Raw genomic sequence first — 20000 nt, forward strand, 5'->3', positions numbered from 1 at the left:
TGTACCTGCACGCCACAATGTACAGTGTTTGTATACCTGCACGCCACAATGTACACTGTTTGTATACCTGCACGCCACAATATACACTGTTTGTATACTGCACGCCTATGTACAGTGTTTGTATACCTGCACGCCACAATGTACAGTGTTTGCCTGCACGCCACAATATACAGTGTTTGTATACCTGCACGCCACAATATACACTGTTTGTATACCTGCACGCCACAATGTACAGTGTTTGTATACCTGCACGCCCAATATACACTGTTTGTATACCTGCATGCCACAATGTACACTGTTTGTATACCTGCACCACAATATACACTGTTTGTATACCTGCACGCCACAATACACTGTTTGTATACGCACGCCACAATGTACACTGTTTGTATACCTGCACGCCCAATATACACTGTTTGTATACCTGCACGCCACACTATACACTGTTTGTATACCTGCAGCCACAATGTACAGTGTTTGTATACCTACGCTATGTACAGTGTTTGTATACCTGCACCACCAATAATACACTGTTTGTATACCTGCACGCCACAATGTACAGTGTTTGTATACCTGCACTACAATGTACAGTTTGTCTGCGCCACATTTACACTGTTTGTATACCTGCACGCCACAATATACACTGTTTGTATACCTGCACGCCACAATATACACTGTTTGTATACCTGCACGCCACAATGTACAGTGTTTGTATACCTGCACGCCACAATGTACACTGTTTGTATACCTGCACGCCACAATGTACACTATGTGTATACCTGCACGCCCAATATACACTGTTTGTATACCTGCGCCACAATGTACAGTGTTTGTATACCTGCACATATACACTGTTTGTATACCTGCACGCCACAATGTACAGTGTTTGTATACCTGCACGCCACAATGTACAGTGTTTGTATACCTGCACGCCATATACACTGTTTGTATACCTGCACGCCACAATGTACACTGTTTGTATACCTGTGTACACTGTTTGTATACCTGCACGCCACAATGTACACTGTTTGTATACCTGCACAATGTACACTGTTTGTATACCTGCACGCCACAATATACACTGTTTGTATACGCACACCACAATGTACACTGTTTGTATACCTGCACGCCACAATGTACAGTGTTTGTATACCTGCACGCCACAATGTACAGTGTTTGTATACCTGCACGCCACAATGTACACTGTTTGTATACCTGCACATACAATATACACTGTTTGTATACCTCCACGCCACAATATACACTGTTTGTATACCTGCACATACAATATACACTGTTTGTATACCTGCACGCCACAATATACACTGTTTGTATACCTGCACGCCACAATGTACACTGTTTGTATACCTGCACGCCACAATATACACTGTTTGTATACCTCCGCCAATATACACTGTTTGTATACCTGCACGCCATACCATTGTATACCCGAATATACATTGTATACCTGCACGCCACAATGTACAGTTTTGTATACCCACGCCACAATATACACTGTTTACCCACGCCACAATAACTGTTTGTATACCCCCCAATAAGTTCCCACAATGTACTGTTTTACGTTACCTGCACGCCACAATGTACACTGTTTGTATACCTGCACGCCACAATATACACTGTTTGTATACCCGACGCCACAATATACCTGTTTGTATACCTGCACGCCAATATACACTGTTTGTATACCTGCACGCCACAATGTACACTGTTTGTATACCCGCAACAATGTTAGTGTGTATACCTGCACGCCACAATATACACTGTTTGTATACCTGCACGCCACAATATACAATTGTTGTATACTGCACGCCACAATGTACAGTTTGTTACCGCACGCCACAATGTACATGTTTGTATACCTGCACGCTATACTGTTTGTATACCTGCACCAATATACACTGTTTTATACACGCCACAACAGTGTTTTGCCACAATGTACACTGTTTGTATACCTGCACGCCACAATATACACTGCTCCGCACCACAATATACACTGTTTGTATACCTGCACGCCAATGTAGTGTTTGTACCTGCACGCCACAATGTACACTGTTTGTATACCTGCACGCCAATGTCACTGTTTGTATACCTGCACGCCACAATATACACTGTTTGTATACCTGCACACAATATATAGTGTTTGCACGCCACAATACACACCGTTTGTATACCTGCACGCCACAATGTATTTTACCCCACAGTGTTTGTATACCTGCACGCCAATATACACTGTTTGTATACCTGCACGCCACAATGTACATGTTTGTATACCATACAATGTACACATGTTTGTATACCTGCACGCCACAATGTACACTGTTTGCACTGCACGTACACTGTTTGTATACCTGCACGCCACAATGTACACTGTTTGTACCTGCACGCCACAATGTACACTGTTTGTATACCTGCACGCCACAATGTACACTGTTTGTATAACCCGCCGCCAATGTACACTGTTTGTATACCTGCACGCCACAATGTACACTGTTTGTATACCTGCACGCCACAATGTACAGTGTTTGTATACCTGCACGCCACAATGTACACTGTTTGTATACCTGCACGCCTGACAATGGTATACCTGCACGCCACAATGTACACTGTTTGTATACCTGCACGCCAATATATACTGTTTGTATACCTGCACGCCAATATATTTGTATACCTGCACACCACAACAGTGTTTGTATACCCACGCCACAATGTACAGTGTTGTATACCTGCACGCCACAAGATACACTGTTGTATACCTGCACGCCACATATACACTGTTTGTATATACCGCAATATACACTTTGTATACCTGCACACAATGCAGTGTTTGTATACCTGCACGCCACAATGTACAGTGTTTGTATACCTGCACGCCACAATATACACTGTTTGTATACCGCACGCCAATATACGTTTGTAACCGCACGCCAATGCAAGTGTTGTACACGCCACAATATACACTGTTTGTATACCTGCACGCCACAATATACACTGTTTGTATACCTGCACGCCACAATGTACAGTGTTTGTATACCTGCACGCCACAATGTACACTGTTTGTATACCTGCACGCCACAATATACACTGTTTGTATACCTGCACGCCACAATATACACTGTTTGTATACCTGCACGCCACAATGTACACTGTTTGTATACCTGCACGCCATAATGTACACTGTTTGTATACCTGCACGCCACAATATACACTGTTTGTATACCTGCACGCCACAATGTACACTGTTTGTATACCTGCACGCCACAATGTACAGTGTTTGTATACCTGCACGCCACAATGTACAGTACACTGTTTGTATACATTCATGCCAAAAATGCACTGTACTTTGTTTGTAGACCTGTACTGTCTATGTACATTGTAGACCTGTACTGTCTATGTACATTGTATACCTGTACTGTCTATGTACATTGTATACCTGTACTGTCTATGTACATTACTTATATATCTACTCGTATGCAGCTTTTAATATCTACCTATCTCTCTACTGAACCTATCTATCTAATCACCCGTCTAGTAGTGTTGCGTAAAATTGAACATATATTATGTTTTGTAGATGCCACAGAATTTTAGATATAACTGTTTAATCAAAATCATACATAATAATTTTTCATTTGGTTGGAGAAAATAGTGATGATTATGAATATTTCCAGCTGTTTTTCTTCTCTCTTCCTTTATTCTCATGTTTCTTCTCTTGCAGACTCTTCCTCGCCTTCGTCACCTCAACGTCGTTACCATGGCACTGAAGAGAATTAATAAGGTATGTTTGTACACTCACTTTATGTCGAAGGAAGAATTATATTATCAAGATTCACATTTGTAATAAAATTCCCAATAATAATAATATTAATATTAATAATAATAATAATAATAATAATAATAATAATAATAATAATAATAATAATAATAATAATAATAATAATGATGATGATGATGATGATGATGATGATGATGATGATGATGATGATGATGATGATGATGATGATGATGATGATGATGATGATGATGATGATGATGATGATGATGATGATGATGATGATGATAACGATAATAATATAATAATAATAATAACGATAATAATATAATAATAATAATAACGATAATAATATAATAATAATAATAACGATAATATAATAATAATAATAATGATAATAATAATAACGATAATAATATAATAATAATAATAACGATAACAATATAATAATAATAATAATAATAATAATAATAACGATAATAATATAATAATAATAACGATAATAATAATAACGATAATAATATAATAATAAAAATAATAACGAAAATAATATAATAATAATAATAATAATAATAATAATAACGATAATAATTAATAATGATAATAATATTATAATAGTAATAACGATAATAACAATAATAATAATAATAATAATATTAACGATAATGATAATAATAATAATATTAACGATAATAATAATAATAATAATATTAACGATAATACTAATAATAATAATATTAACGATAATAATAATGATAATAATAATAATATTAACGATAATAATAACAATAATAATAATAATAATAAAAATGATAATATTAACGACAATAATAATAATAATAATAATAATAATAATAATAATAATAATAATATTAACGATAATAATAACAATAATAATAATAATAATAATAATAATAATATTAACGATAATAATAACGACAATAATAATAATAAAAATAATAATATTAACGATAATAATAATGATAATAATAATAATATTAACGATAATAATAACAATAATAATAATAATAATAAAAATGATAATATTAACGATAATAATAACAATAATAATAATAATAATAATAATAATAATAATAATAATAATAATAATATTAACGATAATAATAACAATAATAATAATAATAATAATAATAATATTAACGATAATAATAACGACAATAATAATAATAAAAATGATAATATTAACGATAATAATAACGACAATAATAATATTACGAGTGTGCCTCAGGGTAACATGTTAGCACTATTTCTATTGTATTGGTCATAATATCTTACTTGACATCTTTAAATCAATCCCAGAGTCCTCTAGATGGCCTTGGTTGGTGATACAAGCATTATCCATACTGTAAGTCATATAAAGCCCTTGAGTTCGTTGGCAGCTTCCTGTGCACAGTGAATTAGCCAATTGAGTACAATGCTTGACATCTTATTAATAATTATTAACCCCTTCAGTTCGGTAAATTAATCAGCGTCGTTAATAGTACGAACAAAATTCTTGTTATGGTGTCTCATTCTGGCCGAGAAATTACGCTCACCACGTTGTCCCTTTCTCAAGGTTAGGTTAGGTTAGGTTAGGTTAGGTTTCTCTAGTATCATTTAATTCTCGTCCATCGCGAGAGACAACGTGTAGAGATTTGTCCTTATGATTAGTCTCGGTCTAAATCAATTCCTGAGGTACAATTTCTTATCCCTTGGACTCTCATGTCAGTACACTAAGACTCTCTGAAATAGTAGAACTGTGGCCAGTCTGTTTTTTTTTTTCTGTTACAAAGTATTAGGGGCCCACTTACACTGAGGCTGGAAGCGGACAAATTCTTACGCAAATTGTCCGGAGTGTTATGATTTTCTCCGCTTATTTCATACCTGTTACACGACTCACTGTCTTCCTAGGGAGAGGGAACTGTCTTCCTCTACGATAAAATGTGAAAGATTCGAATTCGATGTAATTCGAATAATGTGTGAGATATGTATCATTAACTTGACTCACTCGTTCAGACAATTTACGTCAGAATATGTCCGTCCCGGCCTCAGTGTGAGCGGGCCCTTAGACTATGAGTCACATTATCCTGTAGGAGGTACTGACCTATGTCTCCCTTCTTCAGGAGATGAGGGAACTTGAGAGAGACCCCCCAGGACAGTGTTCAGTGGGTCCCATAGCCAATGACCCCTTCCATTGCCAAGCCACCATCATTGGGCCCACGGGCACGCCCTTCGAGGGAGGACTCTTTGATCTAAGGATCGATTTTCCTGATGACTACCCCTTCAGGCCTCCCAAGGTACTGTGCATGTGGTGGTGGTAAAGAGACAGTTGTGTAACACACTTTTTCCGTGTCATTCAATGAATGTTTCTTATTTTTTGTCTTGTATGTTTCCTATTTTTTCTTTAATAAAGTTTATCGTTACATAAAAATTTCATCATGAGTGAGGTGGCTAAGTGGATGCAGTTTTCAGCTCTTATTGAACTTAGGGTATGCTGGTTCGTGCCCAGGACACCCCATTTCAATCATCTGTGAATGGGAACCTAACATTTCTGATGGGGAAAGTGAAGATAGTTGAGTGTAGTGGCGCCAACACTGGCATCTTGTGAATAAAAAAAGACACCTTGAATCTAGAGTGTGTTGTATCCTAACTGTCAAGCTTACGGGACCAGTATTCACAACCTTTCATCATAACTATTCCCTTATCTGCCTAATACCACGAGGCACCTGAAATTATCAGGTGGGTGTGTTTTGCAGGTGTAAATGGAACACGTACTGTTTCATCTACCTATTGAAAGTGAACGCGGTTTAAAAAGTCTGGTGGTCCAATATGGACACAGCACACGGTATACAAGTATACACTGCACAAACCGTCAATGTGGCCGGCACTCGAGCGCCTTCAGTTTGCTAACTATACGAGTAAACTTAATCCGTCCGGGACTGGGAGTGTCCCGGGATCGAACAAGCATTTCTTATGACAGGAGACGAACGTTGTATCCACTAAGTCGCCACATCCCTTATTTACCAACAACCATCACCAATAATCATTAACAACCTGTGTGGTGGACAGGTGTGGTTCACGACCAAGATCTTCCACCCCAACATCAGCGACAGAGGAAGCATCTGTCTCGACATATTATCACAGAACTGGTCCCCCACACTCAGTATATCTAAAGGTGAGAAACAATCTTTCTCTCTCTCGTAGTTTAGGTAAGGTACAGTACAAACCTGAATGAAAAAGACATTGTTCTCTTTCCCCCGGGAGAAGTTAGGCAAGAAAAGCAAACTGTTTGAAAAATAAATTTATTTGTTTCTATCCTTCAATATTCTTATGATGAGATAATTAACTATATATGATAAAGACAATTGTGGTTTGAAAGTACACACATACACCCACACCCCTTTATTTTGCTAACACCCCTGACCTTACTCACAAACACCCCTGACCTTACTAACAAACAACCCTGACCTTACTAACAAACACCCCTGACCTTACTAACAAACACCCCTGACCTTACTAACAAACACCCCTGACCTTACTCACAAACACCCCTGACCTTACTCACAAACACCCCTGACCTTACTCACAAACACCCCTGACCTTACTAACAAACAACCCTGACCTTACTAACAAACACCCTTACTGACCTTACTAACAAACACCCTGACATTACCAAATGTCCCTGACCTACTAACAAACACCCTGACCTTACTAACAAACACCCTGACCTACTAACAAACACCCCTGACCTTACTAACAAACACCCTGACCTTACTAACAAACACCCCTGACCTTACTATCAAACACCCCTGACCTTAACTGACCTTACTAACAAACACCCTTACTAACAAATGTCCTGACCTTACTAACAAACACCCTTGACCATACTACCAAACACTGACCTTACTAACAAACACTGACCTTACGACAAACAACCCTGACCATACTAAACAAACACCCCTGACCTTACTAACAAACACCGCTGACCTTACTAACAAACACCCCTGACCTTACTAACAAACACCCCTGACCTTGCTAACAAACACCCCTGACCATACTAACAAACAACCCTGACCATACTAACAAACACCCTTGACCATACTAACAAACACCCCTGACCTTACTAACACCTTCACTTCAGTGCTGCTCATCATTTGTGCTCTGCTGACTGACCCTAATCCAGACGACCCATGGAGGAAGGACATAGCTGAGCTGTATGTGAACGACAGGGAGAAGTATGAGAGCACGGCCCGAGAATGGACTGCTCAGTTTGCCACCGCCTGAAGTCCTGACACTAAAGTTGCTAATTGATTGAATGATTGATATTATTAAGGATTCATCTCGTGTACAGTGACTTATAATATGAGGAAGAACAGTATAACATAAATAGAACTCTGAACAATTTGTTTAACGGGATAAATTCATATACAAAGTGAACAATAACAACAGTATCTATATGGCTAGTAGTGCAATCATAAGTAAATATCATTAACGTTCACTGTTCATCATCTTGAGTGTTATTGAACTTGTTATAGTGTCATACTATTTTGAACTATCTATAATGTGTTTGAGTAATGTTGTTATTGTTTTGAATTATAATGATGAAAGTATATATTGTTTCACTGACCCAGTTACTTTCTCAGTTAATCTAAGACACACACATAAATATATTCATCATAGTGTATACACATATAAATGTATACATATACTGTAAGTATATACATTTCAATAATCACCATGAAATATAAAAAACCTCAAAATATCACAAAGTTTTTTATAATCTTGAGGTGATGATACCACTAGTTCTTTTAAAATGGCGTCGTGAGAGAACTTGGGTCTTTTTCTGTGCCATTCCTTCTTCCATAATTTTCTTTTTCGTCTTTTCTTTAAAGTCTCTGTCTCAAGAGCAAGTTTAATAGCAACACAGGCTGCCTCCTTACTCATGCTGTCATCCACTGTTGAGGCGGAGCGTACCAGACACCAACTGAAGTTTGATCATTCTAGTTGTGAAGTGAGTGGCGATGTATTATGCATAATCAAACATCATGTCTAACAAACATATTTGTTAGTGTGTGGGCAGTTAAAAAAGCCTGTGTGGAGGCAGCTCAAAGATGTTAAGTACAATAATTACACGGGTGTGTAAGAATAGAGAAGAATGTGGTTCTTCCAGGTTAACCCACAGAATATAATATAATTAAGTTACTCTAAGAATATAAATAATTAATAGAAAATAAACAAATAAGTAAGAGACCCTGAAAGAAATATTGGACATAATTTGAAAAAATGAATTAGAAGTTAAAGAAAAGGAAAACTTAGAAAAAATTAATTAAAGAAATATAACCAAGAAGGTTATATAAATAACAATAAAGTGGCAATACCCAAGCATTGAAAGTTTGTCCTCTTAAAATGATAAATTTTTTATCAGTGATTAGATATCCAAGTGAGCAGCAAATAACTCGGGAGAAGCCATTTTGTGTGTGTTGTTGGGTGGATGTGAGCTGCCTGCCTCTCTTCTGCTGCTCTCTTGTGAGTACTTAACCTCTGGCAGTATCTTTATTTACCTTCATTAAGTACAATCATATATCATCATCATTTCTATATGCTAACTGCATCATGTGAAACTTGGCTGGGGTTTTAAAACAGAGCGTTTCTGAAGAGTGAATTCTTCGCGGTGATGTATAGGTATCTGTGTATGGTCATTATTGGAACTGACTGTGAATTACTACAGTACAGACAGTACTGTCAGTACTTATAAGTATTTCATATGTGGCAGTATTTACATGTATGTCTGCATCAGTGCCGGATTTAGACCTGTGGAGGCCCATGGGAAGCCTCTTTGTGGAGGCCCCCCCTCATTACAGCTACCCAAGAGGGTGGGTTGGCGAGTGAAGCGAGCCTAAACATCTGGGAGTTCCGAGGGGCGCTGTAAGCCCCCCGGGAAATTTTTGAAATTTGAACACTTCTTTGGAGAATTTTGAAGCCATATGCAGTTATAGTGAGGAAATTAGAACATATTATAATATGTGGAGGTCCCCAGATTGCGGAGGCCCCTGGGCAGCTGCCCACTTTGCCCACTCCTGAATCCGGCCCTGGTCTGCATTTACTTGCAGTTTAAAGCTGTGCTTATCTAATGTCATAATTGTCTCATCTTATCTAAGATTTCAAAGGGTTTTTGAAGAGCCAAATTTGCCCGGTGTTTATAGGTTAATTAATACGATTTATTAGTTGCCTCAAAGTTACTAATTAACTTTATTGCTCTACGTGATACAGTTCATAATGTAAGAACTATTATTATTTTACTGAATAATGCACGACCATCCCCAGGCCAGTGAGTGGTTCTCCCAAGGGTGAATGAATTTTTTGAGGGTATGAATGGAATTTGAAGGGTTATTGAAGGGTGAATGAAGTAATAAAGGTGAAAGAGTTAAACTATATGGAATTTTGATGATCTTTCCACAGGTTTGAAACTGGCAACTGTGCAAGTGTAGAGTTGGTGGTTTACTGTCAGTGATATGAATTGTTAAATTATTATTATTATCATTATTACTATTATTATGTAAGAACTGATAATTCTTGGTAGCTATATTATCATTGTGCGGAAGGTCATATGTGACTATCATTTGTACAGTATAGTACCCAGTAATACTTTGTTATTGCTAAAACAACTAAACGTATGACAATTTGAAGTGGACCCCAGGACTTGTAGTTGAGACATGAAATGAACAGGAACAGACTTGGTGAACTGTGTGTTTTTTTACCGAAGAAAGTGTTGAGAAAGCAATGCATTTCAACGACGATTTCTGGCTTTTCTTCTGTAAAGGCGGTGTCACACTGGCATTCTTTCGTATTTTATTTTTTCTTGTCAACTCAGAAAATCGTCAACTTGTTTTATTGTGCACCGTCACACATGCGATTAGAACCAACTCGCCAGTTTCCCTCATTTGACAACTGTCAACAAACAAGATGGATCCAACTGACGAAGAAAGCTCAGCAATTCTACACCTTTTTTTGGTGTATGAAGAGTCCTGGTGATCCCAGAGACAGCGGTGTTGCCTTATCTGGTCCACCAAGAACTCCTTGGAGGGGCGTGTCCATATTTGGGAAATTATTTTATCTGTTGGCTCCGTCATGTTGTTGTTATTTCTGTGTGGTCAAAATGTAAACATTAAATGACATTTTATTACCTTTTTAAAATCACGAAATTAAACACAATAATGGATAATGTTGGGAAGAGGATTACAGTAATAATTACTTCATAATAATTTTAGATTTAGATATTAAGTAGAAATTAGTTTATTTTTATAAATATTTGTATTATCAATCATAGATCTTGAATTGACTCCGGTAAGTTGTCGAAGTTGTCGTACGAGTTGTCAGTGCAGACGGTCTGTGCCGTTTGACAAACAGCCAACGACAACGCCGATGATTCATGAAAATGTTGACAATAATGAAAAAATTAACAATAGATATGCTAATGTGACGCCTCCTTAATTGTCATACATGGCGTCGATTTTCGATTGTTTGAACCGGCTCAACTTGTCGCTTCATGGAAATTAGATGACGTTTTTTACTTTCTTGGGAAAACAGAATCTATTGTTAAGACAGTCGCCATCTATTGGCTAAGTAAAAAGGTGGTACGGTAGAGTTGCCATACGTCCGTATTTTCCCGGACATGTCCTCCATTTAGGTCTCGAAATCTTCATCCGGGAGGAATTTTTTAAATTCTTTTAAAGTCCGGAATTTCAGCTTCCATCATTTTCTCCACGGAAAGAAACCTGAAACTGTAATGACGAGAGAGAGAGAGACTGTGAGAGAGGGGAGGTGGAAACAGTAGAGATCTTGTTCAGTTTTCGTCAGCTGATAAGTCACGTGTACGCCTGTACGGTGTTGTCAACTTAGCTGCTAGCAGTTTTTGGGGTAACCTGTAGTGCCATGTACTGCTTTTCTTTGTTCTTCAGCCACGCGCATTATATTTTTTTTGTATTTAGTGCTATTACAGCCATAAATGAAATGATGAAAGTATACCATTTTTTCTTATGACTTTTTTTACACTGTAGCATTTGTTTTTCTTGTCCTGAATTTAAGGCATTTTAGCAATTTTCAATCATAATCTAGCCACTTTCGCTATATTATTTACGTGTGTCGACAACTATGACGGTGACCGGTGGTTGGCCAGTCTTTAACCTGCAGTGACAGTGTTTGATCTTAGTCTTTGTTGTGAGTTGGTCGCTTGGTGCCACAGCTAGTGCTTACGATTTGTTGTACTTTTCCAGAGCATAAAATGGTCACGGCTGCATCAAGGTTACATAGCGCCAAAGTGTGTGCCAATAGGGGGGGGGGGCATGATGTCTTCAGGAACGTCCTCTTTTTTTACTGTTCAGATATGGCAACCCTAGGTAAGGACCGCCAAAAGTTGCCACCCTGGACTGTCTTAATGCTTCGACTCATTCATTTGAGGTTTGGTATTGGGATTGAGTCAGATTGTGGACAGTATGGTTGCCGGCTGTTTGTCTCACCTCCACCTCCATAGTGATGAGTACATTGTTATTTTAACTTATTTGTATTGTGTGAACTGTCTTCACTTATGCTATATGTGCCCCTGCTCCAGCAAGGTTAAGAACTGTATATTGTAACTGATTTCATTGTAGGTTTAACAGTGTTGTTTTCTTCATGGCTAAATTCTCGAACTGAGCAAACTTCTTATTTAGCTATTTTGTCATTAATGTTTCGTGTATTCATTTTAAATAGTTTATATTACCATTTTACTTGGTTTTGCTTCACTGATAACTAATATTAACCAGTGTTTGAAAACGTTACATGGTTATAGTAGTCGAGATCCCAACACAGGGAAGAGTTAATGTAACACTATGAAAATGAAGATCTCCATGTGGCATGTTAACATCCAAAAATACCACTCTTCTCCAATTACTCTCATTTGGAAAACTTCCCCAAAGATAGTGTGTGGGAACAAAACTAATCTGATCTGGAGGAATTACTGAAGGACGTTATTTCCGACTATCTGCACACCACTAGTTCTCTGCCAATTTTGAGGCATATTTTCCTCCGAGGAATGCACAGACCCTGGGGAATCAGGTGTGGATTGTCAACCCTTTCATCTTTAGATACATAAAGCGGGCGGATGTTGGTCAGTTCAGATCACACAGATGTTAATGGAGTTTCACAATATCTTCACCCAAAAAGCATCTTTTGAAGCGTACTCCCACTATGGAGACTAGAGGGTTGAGTTTCTCGAATTTCCTGAATACGAATCCATTGTCATGAAGGCCCTTCAAGTACTAGTGATGATGGCAACTACGTATCTTTCTGAACAAGGGTTTTCCGCCTTGGTAGAACTGAAAACTAAGATGTTGATTCGTGATGCGGTTCGCTTTGGAGAGGGAAATTGGTCCCGAGAAACTTATCACAGGAATGCAGGAACACCCCCAGCCATTGACGTTCCAGACATGTTTGAAAATATTTCCTGGAATGTGTGGTCCGTGTCATACATTATTTTCAGCTTTCATGTGGTACCAAAAAGAAAATGGAAGCGCTTTATAAATTATATTGTGATTTAAAAATGTTAACTGGTGTGATGCTTGCCATTCATTATTTTTTTTTTCCGGACCTAAAACGGAAGCACTTTTACTTGTCGAGTGATGTGTTGCCGCGAGTTATATATGAAATGGAAAATCATCAAATCGTAAAGAGGTGAAGTAAGCTCTGCATAATGAACACACGTACACACATTGTAATATTTACAGTCAGCGCGGAATCGTTACGAGTTACCTGAGTTACGTAAATCGTATCAGAAAATACCTATAGCTAATTTATGGTGTCTGGAAATAGAATAATTACTATAACATCAAATCATATATTTGAGACATGTGTTTCGAAAATTATAGAAACTATATGATATGTACAGTCACCCAAAAAAGTCCTGTCGCGAACCATGAACCCCGAGATTCAGACTCTTGAATCCGAAGCATTTATGGACAGAATAATGTATCAGTGTCTCCTGCTTCGGGTTCAAGAGTCTGAATCGTGGTTCGCGACAGGACTTTTTTGGGTGACTGTACCTGAACGATATGTACTCGTACATCAAATTCGTATTATTTTGTCGATGGAAACTGTCAGGTGTTCCAGAGCGTGCGTTATTATTTATATACATTAGCTTATTTACTGTACTTAGCTTACTTACCTAGCATTATTATTGAGCCAGTTACAGTGTTTATTAGACATTAATGATTGGCTTAATATTTTATTATTTTATTTAAATCAAAATGCCTTACGGTAAAGGTTTTTTAGATTAGATATTATATGTTCCGAAATTTGGGCTGCATGATTGTGATAGGTGCTTAGTAACAGGTGTGTTGTGGACGTGTTTACAGGTGTGTAGCAACAGGTGTGTCCAGCAGGTGGAGATGGAGGGGATCAAGAAGGTCAGAAAGTTGGGTTCAGGGACGTTTGGTGTCGTGTACCTGGTGGAGAAGAACAATAAGAGCTACGTGTTGAAGACGGTGAGTCTCTCTCTCTCTAAAACACTTCCTTCAGTTCCATGTAAACAAAACCACCATATAGTCCTGACGTTTCTGTAAGAGATGGTTCACATTTTACATGCCACACGTATGTAACCTTAACCTAGGGTAGAGAGACTTCCTTTATTTTGTGGTTGTCTGAATCTACTGTCAAAATTTACCATTAACACTCTCAGGTATGTCCACGTCTCAACAGATCGATCTGTCGAAAGTATCGTCGGGGGGTCATGTCTACCAGTTCCAGGAAGTGGCGCTTTTGAGAAACCTGAAGCATGAGAGTATCGTCGCTTATGAGGTGAGAGCCTACAGGAAAATTTTGACTCACTGTCATTGTGTCACGCTGATCTAACCCCGTACAAGAACCACGCGACAGCTATCAAACAGGGAGGTACTACCGCCTGGGAAGACATTGGGAGCATAATGTGTTGTCCTATGGTAGACCCTGCTGCCGCATGGCACCACAAGAATTGTGACCAAGTCCCAGGTTGCTGATCTGACTTTCTGCCTCATTTACACACAATTGCAGGGTCTCAATTGTTTCTCTTACTATTGACAACACAACATACATACATTGTTACTCATTGTTGATCTTTTTGTTTTTGTGTGTATATGATTCTGTATTATTATTATTATTTTTTATTTCTATTAATATATTTTTATTTTTATTATATTTTTATTTAATATATATATATTTTTGTTATATTTTTATTTCATATTTTGTTTTCATTTTTATTTATTTATTAATAATAATAATAATAATAATAATAATAATATTAATATTATTATCATCATCATCATCATCATCATCATCATCATCATCATTATTATTATTATTATTTCGCCCCCCCAGTGCCGATGTGGGTCAATGACCTGTGCCCTGGTGGGCTAATCCCGCAAAATAAATAAATAAAAATAAGCAACGCATCTTAAAGCGTTCTATTCCCTGCCTATCCATTACTTGGGTCATGTTTTGTATATTCACCAGCCAAATATTCCAAGTATACACCTACGATACTCGTGCTTTACAGCCGTATCTAGCTGGTGTGGCGCACAGATGGTGATCCAAACTCCGTGAAAATTGCCTCCCCAGATTATTCACCTGATGATTAAAAACCCTAATGCTATTTGGGAGGTTAGGTTAGGTTTTGTTCGATTAAGTTAGGTAAGGTGAGATTAGATTAGGTTCAGTTCGGTTAGATTAATTTAGATTAAGTTAGAATAGATTATGTTAGGTTAGCGTTAGAGTGGTTAATTTTAACGTGATATAAGATCCAAGTGATCCAAAAACAAATTAATGAATGGGTCTTGGAGAACCAGAAACCTCTCTTAGAGTTAACATAGTGTTGTGCGTTTCTCTCTTACCTGCTGTTTATTCTCGTGCAGGTAATTAGTGTGTTTGTAACATCTTACCTGTACTGCACTGTGTTATCTGTTGACTTTCGACGTCAAAACCACACTGACCCATAATGACCTATTATGTGATATACGTGTATCCGTGATGACCAGTTATTTATAATAATAAAAGGACGTGTCTGTCTGTCTGTCTGTCTGCGAGTGTGTGCCTGTTCCACCCAAATGTCCAAAACGGAAACAGTTACAGACCCGAAACGTTACACACACATTACTATTGACCATGGACCCCCGAGTGGCCAGGGCAAAAATAAAAAAAATACCCCGACTGAGAGAGACATCACACCGGCGACTGCAAGCTGTTACCCGTGTCAGGGAGGACAAACTGTGAGTAAAGGTTATACATTATAAACCTCACCCGAGCAAAAGCATTTCTTTCTGTTGTGTTCCACCTGTGTCCGTGATGACCAGTAATGTGTTATACCTGTATCCGTGATGACCAGTTATGTGTTATACCTGTGTCCGTGATGACCAGTTATGTGTTATACCTGTGTCCGTGATGACCAGTAATGTGTTATACCTGTATCCGTGATGACCAGTTATGTGTTATACCTGTGTCCGTGATGACCAGTTATGTGTTATACCTGTGTCCGTGATGACCAGTTATGTGTTATACCTGTGTCCGTGATGACCAGTTATGTGTTATACCTGTGTCCGTGATGACCAGTTATGTGTTATACCTATGATCCGTGATGACCAATTATGTGTTATACCTGTGTCCGTGATGACCAGTTATGTACCTGTGTCCGTGATGACCAGTTATGTGTTATACCTGTGTCCGTAATGACCAGTTATGTGTTACACCTGTATCCGTGATGACCAGTTATGTGTTATACCTGTATCCGTGATGACCAATTATGTGTTATACCTGTGTCAGTGATGACCAGTTATGTGTTGCACCTGTATCCGTGATGACCAGTTATGTGTTATACCTGTGTCCGTGATGACCAGTTATGTGTTATACCTGTGTCCGTAATGACCAGTTATGTGTTATACCTGTGTCCGTGATGACCAGTTATGTGTTATACCTGTGTCCGTGATAACCAATTATGTGTTATACCTATATCCGTGATGACCAATTATGTGTTATACCTGTGTCCGTGATGAACCAATTATGTGTTATACCTGTGTCCGTAATGACCAGTTATGTGTTACACCTGTATCCGTGATGACCAGTTATGTGTTATACCTGTATCCGTGATGACCAATTATGTGTTATACCTGTGTCCCAGTTATGTGATGTGATGACCAGTTATGTGTTATACCTGTGTCCGTGATGACCAGTTATGTACTGTACCTGTGTCCGTGATGACCAGTTATGTGTTATACCTGTGTCCGTGATGACCAGTTATGTGTTATACCTGTGTCCGTGATGACCAGTTATGTGTTATACCTGTGTCCGTGATGACCAGTTATGTGTTATACCTGTGTCCGTGATGACCACCACCAATGTATACCTGTGTCCGTGATGACCAGTTATGTGTTGTACCTGTGTGATGACCAGTTATGTGTTATACCTGTATCCGTGTTGACCGTGATGACCAATTATGTGTTATACCTGTGTAATGACCACCAGTTATGTGTTATACCTGTGTGTATCCGTGATGACCAGTTATGTATGTTATACCTGTACCCAGTGTGTTATACCGTGATAACCAATTATGTGTTATACCCGTGATGTTATGTGTTATACCTGTGTCCGTGATGAACCGTGTTATACCTGTGTCCGTAATGACCAGTTATGTGTTATACCTGTGTCCGTGATGACCAGTTATGTACCCTGTGTCCGTGATGATTATGTGTTATACCTGTGTCCGTGATGATCCATGTGTGTTACACCTGTATCCGTGATGACCAGTTATGTGTTATACATGTGTCCGTGATGACCAATTATGTGTTATACCTGTGTCCGTGATGACCAGTTATGTGTTACACCTGTATCCGTGATGACCAGTTATGTGTTATACCTGTGTCCGTGATGACCAGTTATGTGTTGCATCTGTATCCGTGATGACCAGTTATGTGAGTTATGTGTTATACTGTGTCCGTGATGACCAGTTATGTGTTATACCTGTGTCCGTGATGAACCAATTATGTGTTATACCTGTGTCCGTGATGACCAGTCATGTGTTACACCTGTATCCGTGATGACCAGTTATGTTATAACTGTATCCGTGATGACCAATTATGTGTTGTACCTGTGTCCGTGATGACCAGTTATGTGTTATACCTGTCTCCGTGATGACCAATTATGTGTTATACCTGTGTCCGTGATGACCAGTTATGTGTTATACCTGTGTCCGTGATGACCAGTTATGTGTTATACCTGTATCCGTGATGACCAGTTATGTGTTGCACCTGTGTCCGTGATGACCCAGTATGTGTTATATCCGTCTCCGTGATGACCAGTTATGTGTTATATCCGTGTCCGTGATGACCAGTTATGTGTTATACCTGTGTCCGTGATGACCAGTTATGTGTTATATCCGTGTCCGTGATGACCAGTTATGTGTTATATCCGTGTCCGTGATGACCAGTTATGTGTTGTACCTGTGTCCGTGATGACCAGTTATGTGTTATATACGTGTCCGTGATGACCAGTTATGTGTTATACCTGTGTCCGTGATAACCAATTATGTGTTATACCTGTGTCTGTGATGACCAGTTATGTGTTATACCTGTGTCCGTGATGAACCAATTATGTGTTATACCTGTGTCCGTGATGACCAGTCATGTGTTACACCTGTATCCGTGATGACCAGTTATGTGTTATACCTGTATCCGTGATGACCAATTATGTGTTATACCTGTGTCCGTGATGACCAGTTATGTGTTATACCTGTGTCCGTGATGAACCAATTATGTGTTATACCTATGTCCGTGATGACCAGTCATGTGTTACACCTGTATCCGTGATGACCAGTTATGTGTTATACCTGTATCCGTGATGACCAAGTATGTGTTATATCCGTCTCCGTGATGACCAGTTATGTGTTATATCCGTGTCCGTGATGACCAGTTATGTGTTATACCTGTGTCCGTGATAACCAATTATGTGTTATACCTGTGTCTGTGGTGACAAGTTATGTGTTATACCTGTGTCCAAGATGACCAGTTATGTGTTATACCTGTGTCCAAGATGACCAGTTATGTGTTATACCTGTGTCCTTGATGACCAATTATGTGTTATACCTGTGTCCAAGATGACCAGTTATGTGTTATACCTGTGTCCCGAGTTAATTGTGTGTATCACCTCAACTCTGTCGACGATGGTTTCAGTCAACTCTTTGTCGACGATGGTTTCAGTCAACTCTTTGTCGACGATGGTTTCAGTCAACTCTTTGTCGACGATGGTTTCAGTCAGCTCTTTGTCGACGATGGTTTCAGTCAGCTCTTTGTCGACGATGGTTTCAGTCAACTCTTTGTCGACGATGGTTTCACTCAACTCTTTGTCGACGATGGTTTCAGTCAGCTCTTTGTCGACGATGGTTTCAGTCAACTCTTTGTCGACGATGGTTACAGTCCATTCTTTGTCGACGATGGTTTCAGTCAACTCCTTGTCGACGATGGTTTCAGTCAACTCTTTGTCGTCGATGGTTTCAGTCAACTCTTTTTCGACGATGGGTTGAGCTATAACTTTTAGACAATGATATAAGGAATATATCCTCGTCCTCAATTATGTTACGCGAGTTCATTGTATCACAAATATGTATGTACTATAATTATCACCTCAACGTGTTGATGCTTCCTCATGTGGCAGGACTATGTGAGGGTGGACAACGAGATCCACCTCATGATGGAGTACTGTGACGGCGGAGACCTACACACCCGCATCCAGCAACAGAAAGGTACCAGTCAGCACTTCCCAGAAGCCCAAGTCCGCGACTGGACCACCAAGATCGCCAAAGCTCTCCAGGTGATGTTTGTACATTGATAGATAAATAGATAGACACAAAATCGCTGTACGAGTTTACAATTGGTTCAGCATACATGTACAGTCGCGATCAAAAGTAATCAATCCACTCCTCCTATTACCATACCTGCAAGCACAAGGCCTTTCTGCACGACGGGTCACAAGAGGGTGGGGGAAGTAATGATGGAGTGAGAGTGAGGGGTGGCGTACATCAAGGGCCACATACGTAGTGAGAATGTATGTTGTCTTGGAATTATCCTAGGTTAGTAATGTAACGTGATGTTGACAGCCTCAATGAGCCTGGCAGTTAATAGGTCTAAAGCCCAAACAACAAACCAACCAGGAGGGCAGGTGT

At 38.8% G+C, this 20000-nt stretch overlaps 2 protein-coding genes across 2 annotated transcripts in view; both read left to right on the forward strand.

The window, feature by feature from the left end:
* Nucleotides 1-8397, forward strand: part of LOC121875185 (ubiquitin-conjugating enzyme E2-17 kDa-like) — a 10648-nt gene extending 2251 nt beyond the window's left edge. Inside the window, exons 2-5 of the mRNA XM_042379633.1 lie at nucleotides 3734-3793; nucleotides 5911-6084; nucleotides 6857-6962; nucleotides 7929-8397. Of these exons, the coding sequence (XP_042235567.1) occupies nucleotides 3770-3793; nucleotides 5911-6084; nucleotides 6857-6962; nucleotides 7929-8071 (447 nt within the window). The 5' untranslated portion in view covers nucleotides 3734-3769 and the 3' untranslated portion in view covers nucleotides 8072-8397. The remainder of the gene's footprint in view (nucleotides 1-3733; nucleotides 3794-5910; nucleotides 6085-6856; nucleotides 6963-7928) is intronic.
* An 843-nt stretch (nucleotides 8398-9240) lies between these two features.
* LOC121875186 (serine/threonine-protein kinase Nek4-like) overlaps nucleotides 9241-20000 on the forward strand; it is a 15440-nt gene continuing 4680 nt past the window's right edge. The window contains exons 1-4 of the mRNA XM_042379634.1: nucleotides 9241-9313; nucleotides 14176-14304; nucleotides 14519-14617; nucleotides 19493-19648. Coding sequence (XP_042235568.1) covers nucleotides 14209-14304; nucleotides 14519-14617; nucleotides 19493-19648 — 351 coding nt within the window. The 5' untranslated portion in view covers nucleotides 9241-9313; nucleotides 14176-14208. The remainder of the gene's footprint in view (nucleotides 9314-14175; nucleotides 14305-14518; nucleotides 14618-19492; nucleotides 19649-20000) is intronic.

This window comes from Homarus americanus, unplaced genomic scaffold (assembly GCF_018991925.1).
Source record: "Homarus americanus isolate GMGI-L3 unplaced genomic scaffold, GMGI_Hamer_2.0 scaffold36970, whole genome shotgun sequence".
Taxonomy (NCBI): domain Eukaryota; kingdom Metazoa; phylum Arthropoda; class Malacostraca; order Decapoda; family Nephropidae; genus Homarus; species Homarus americanus.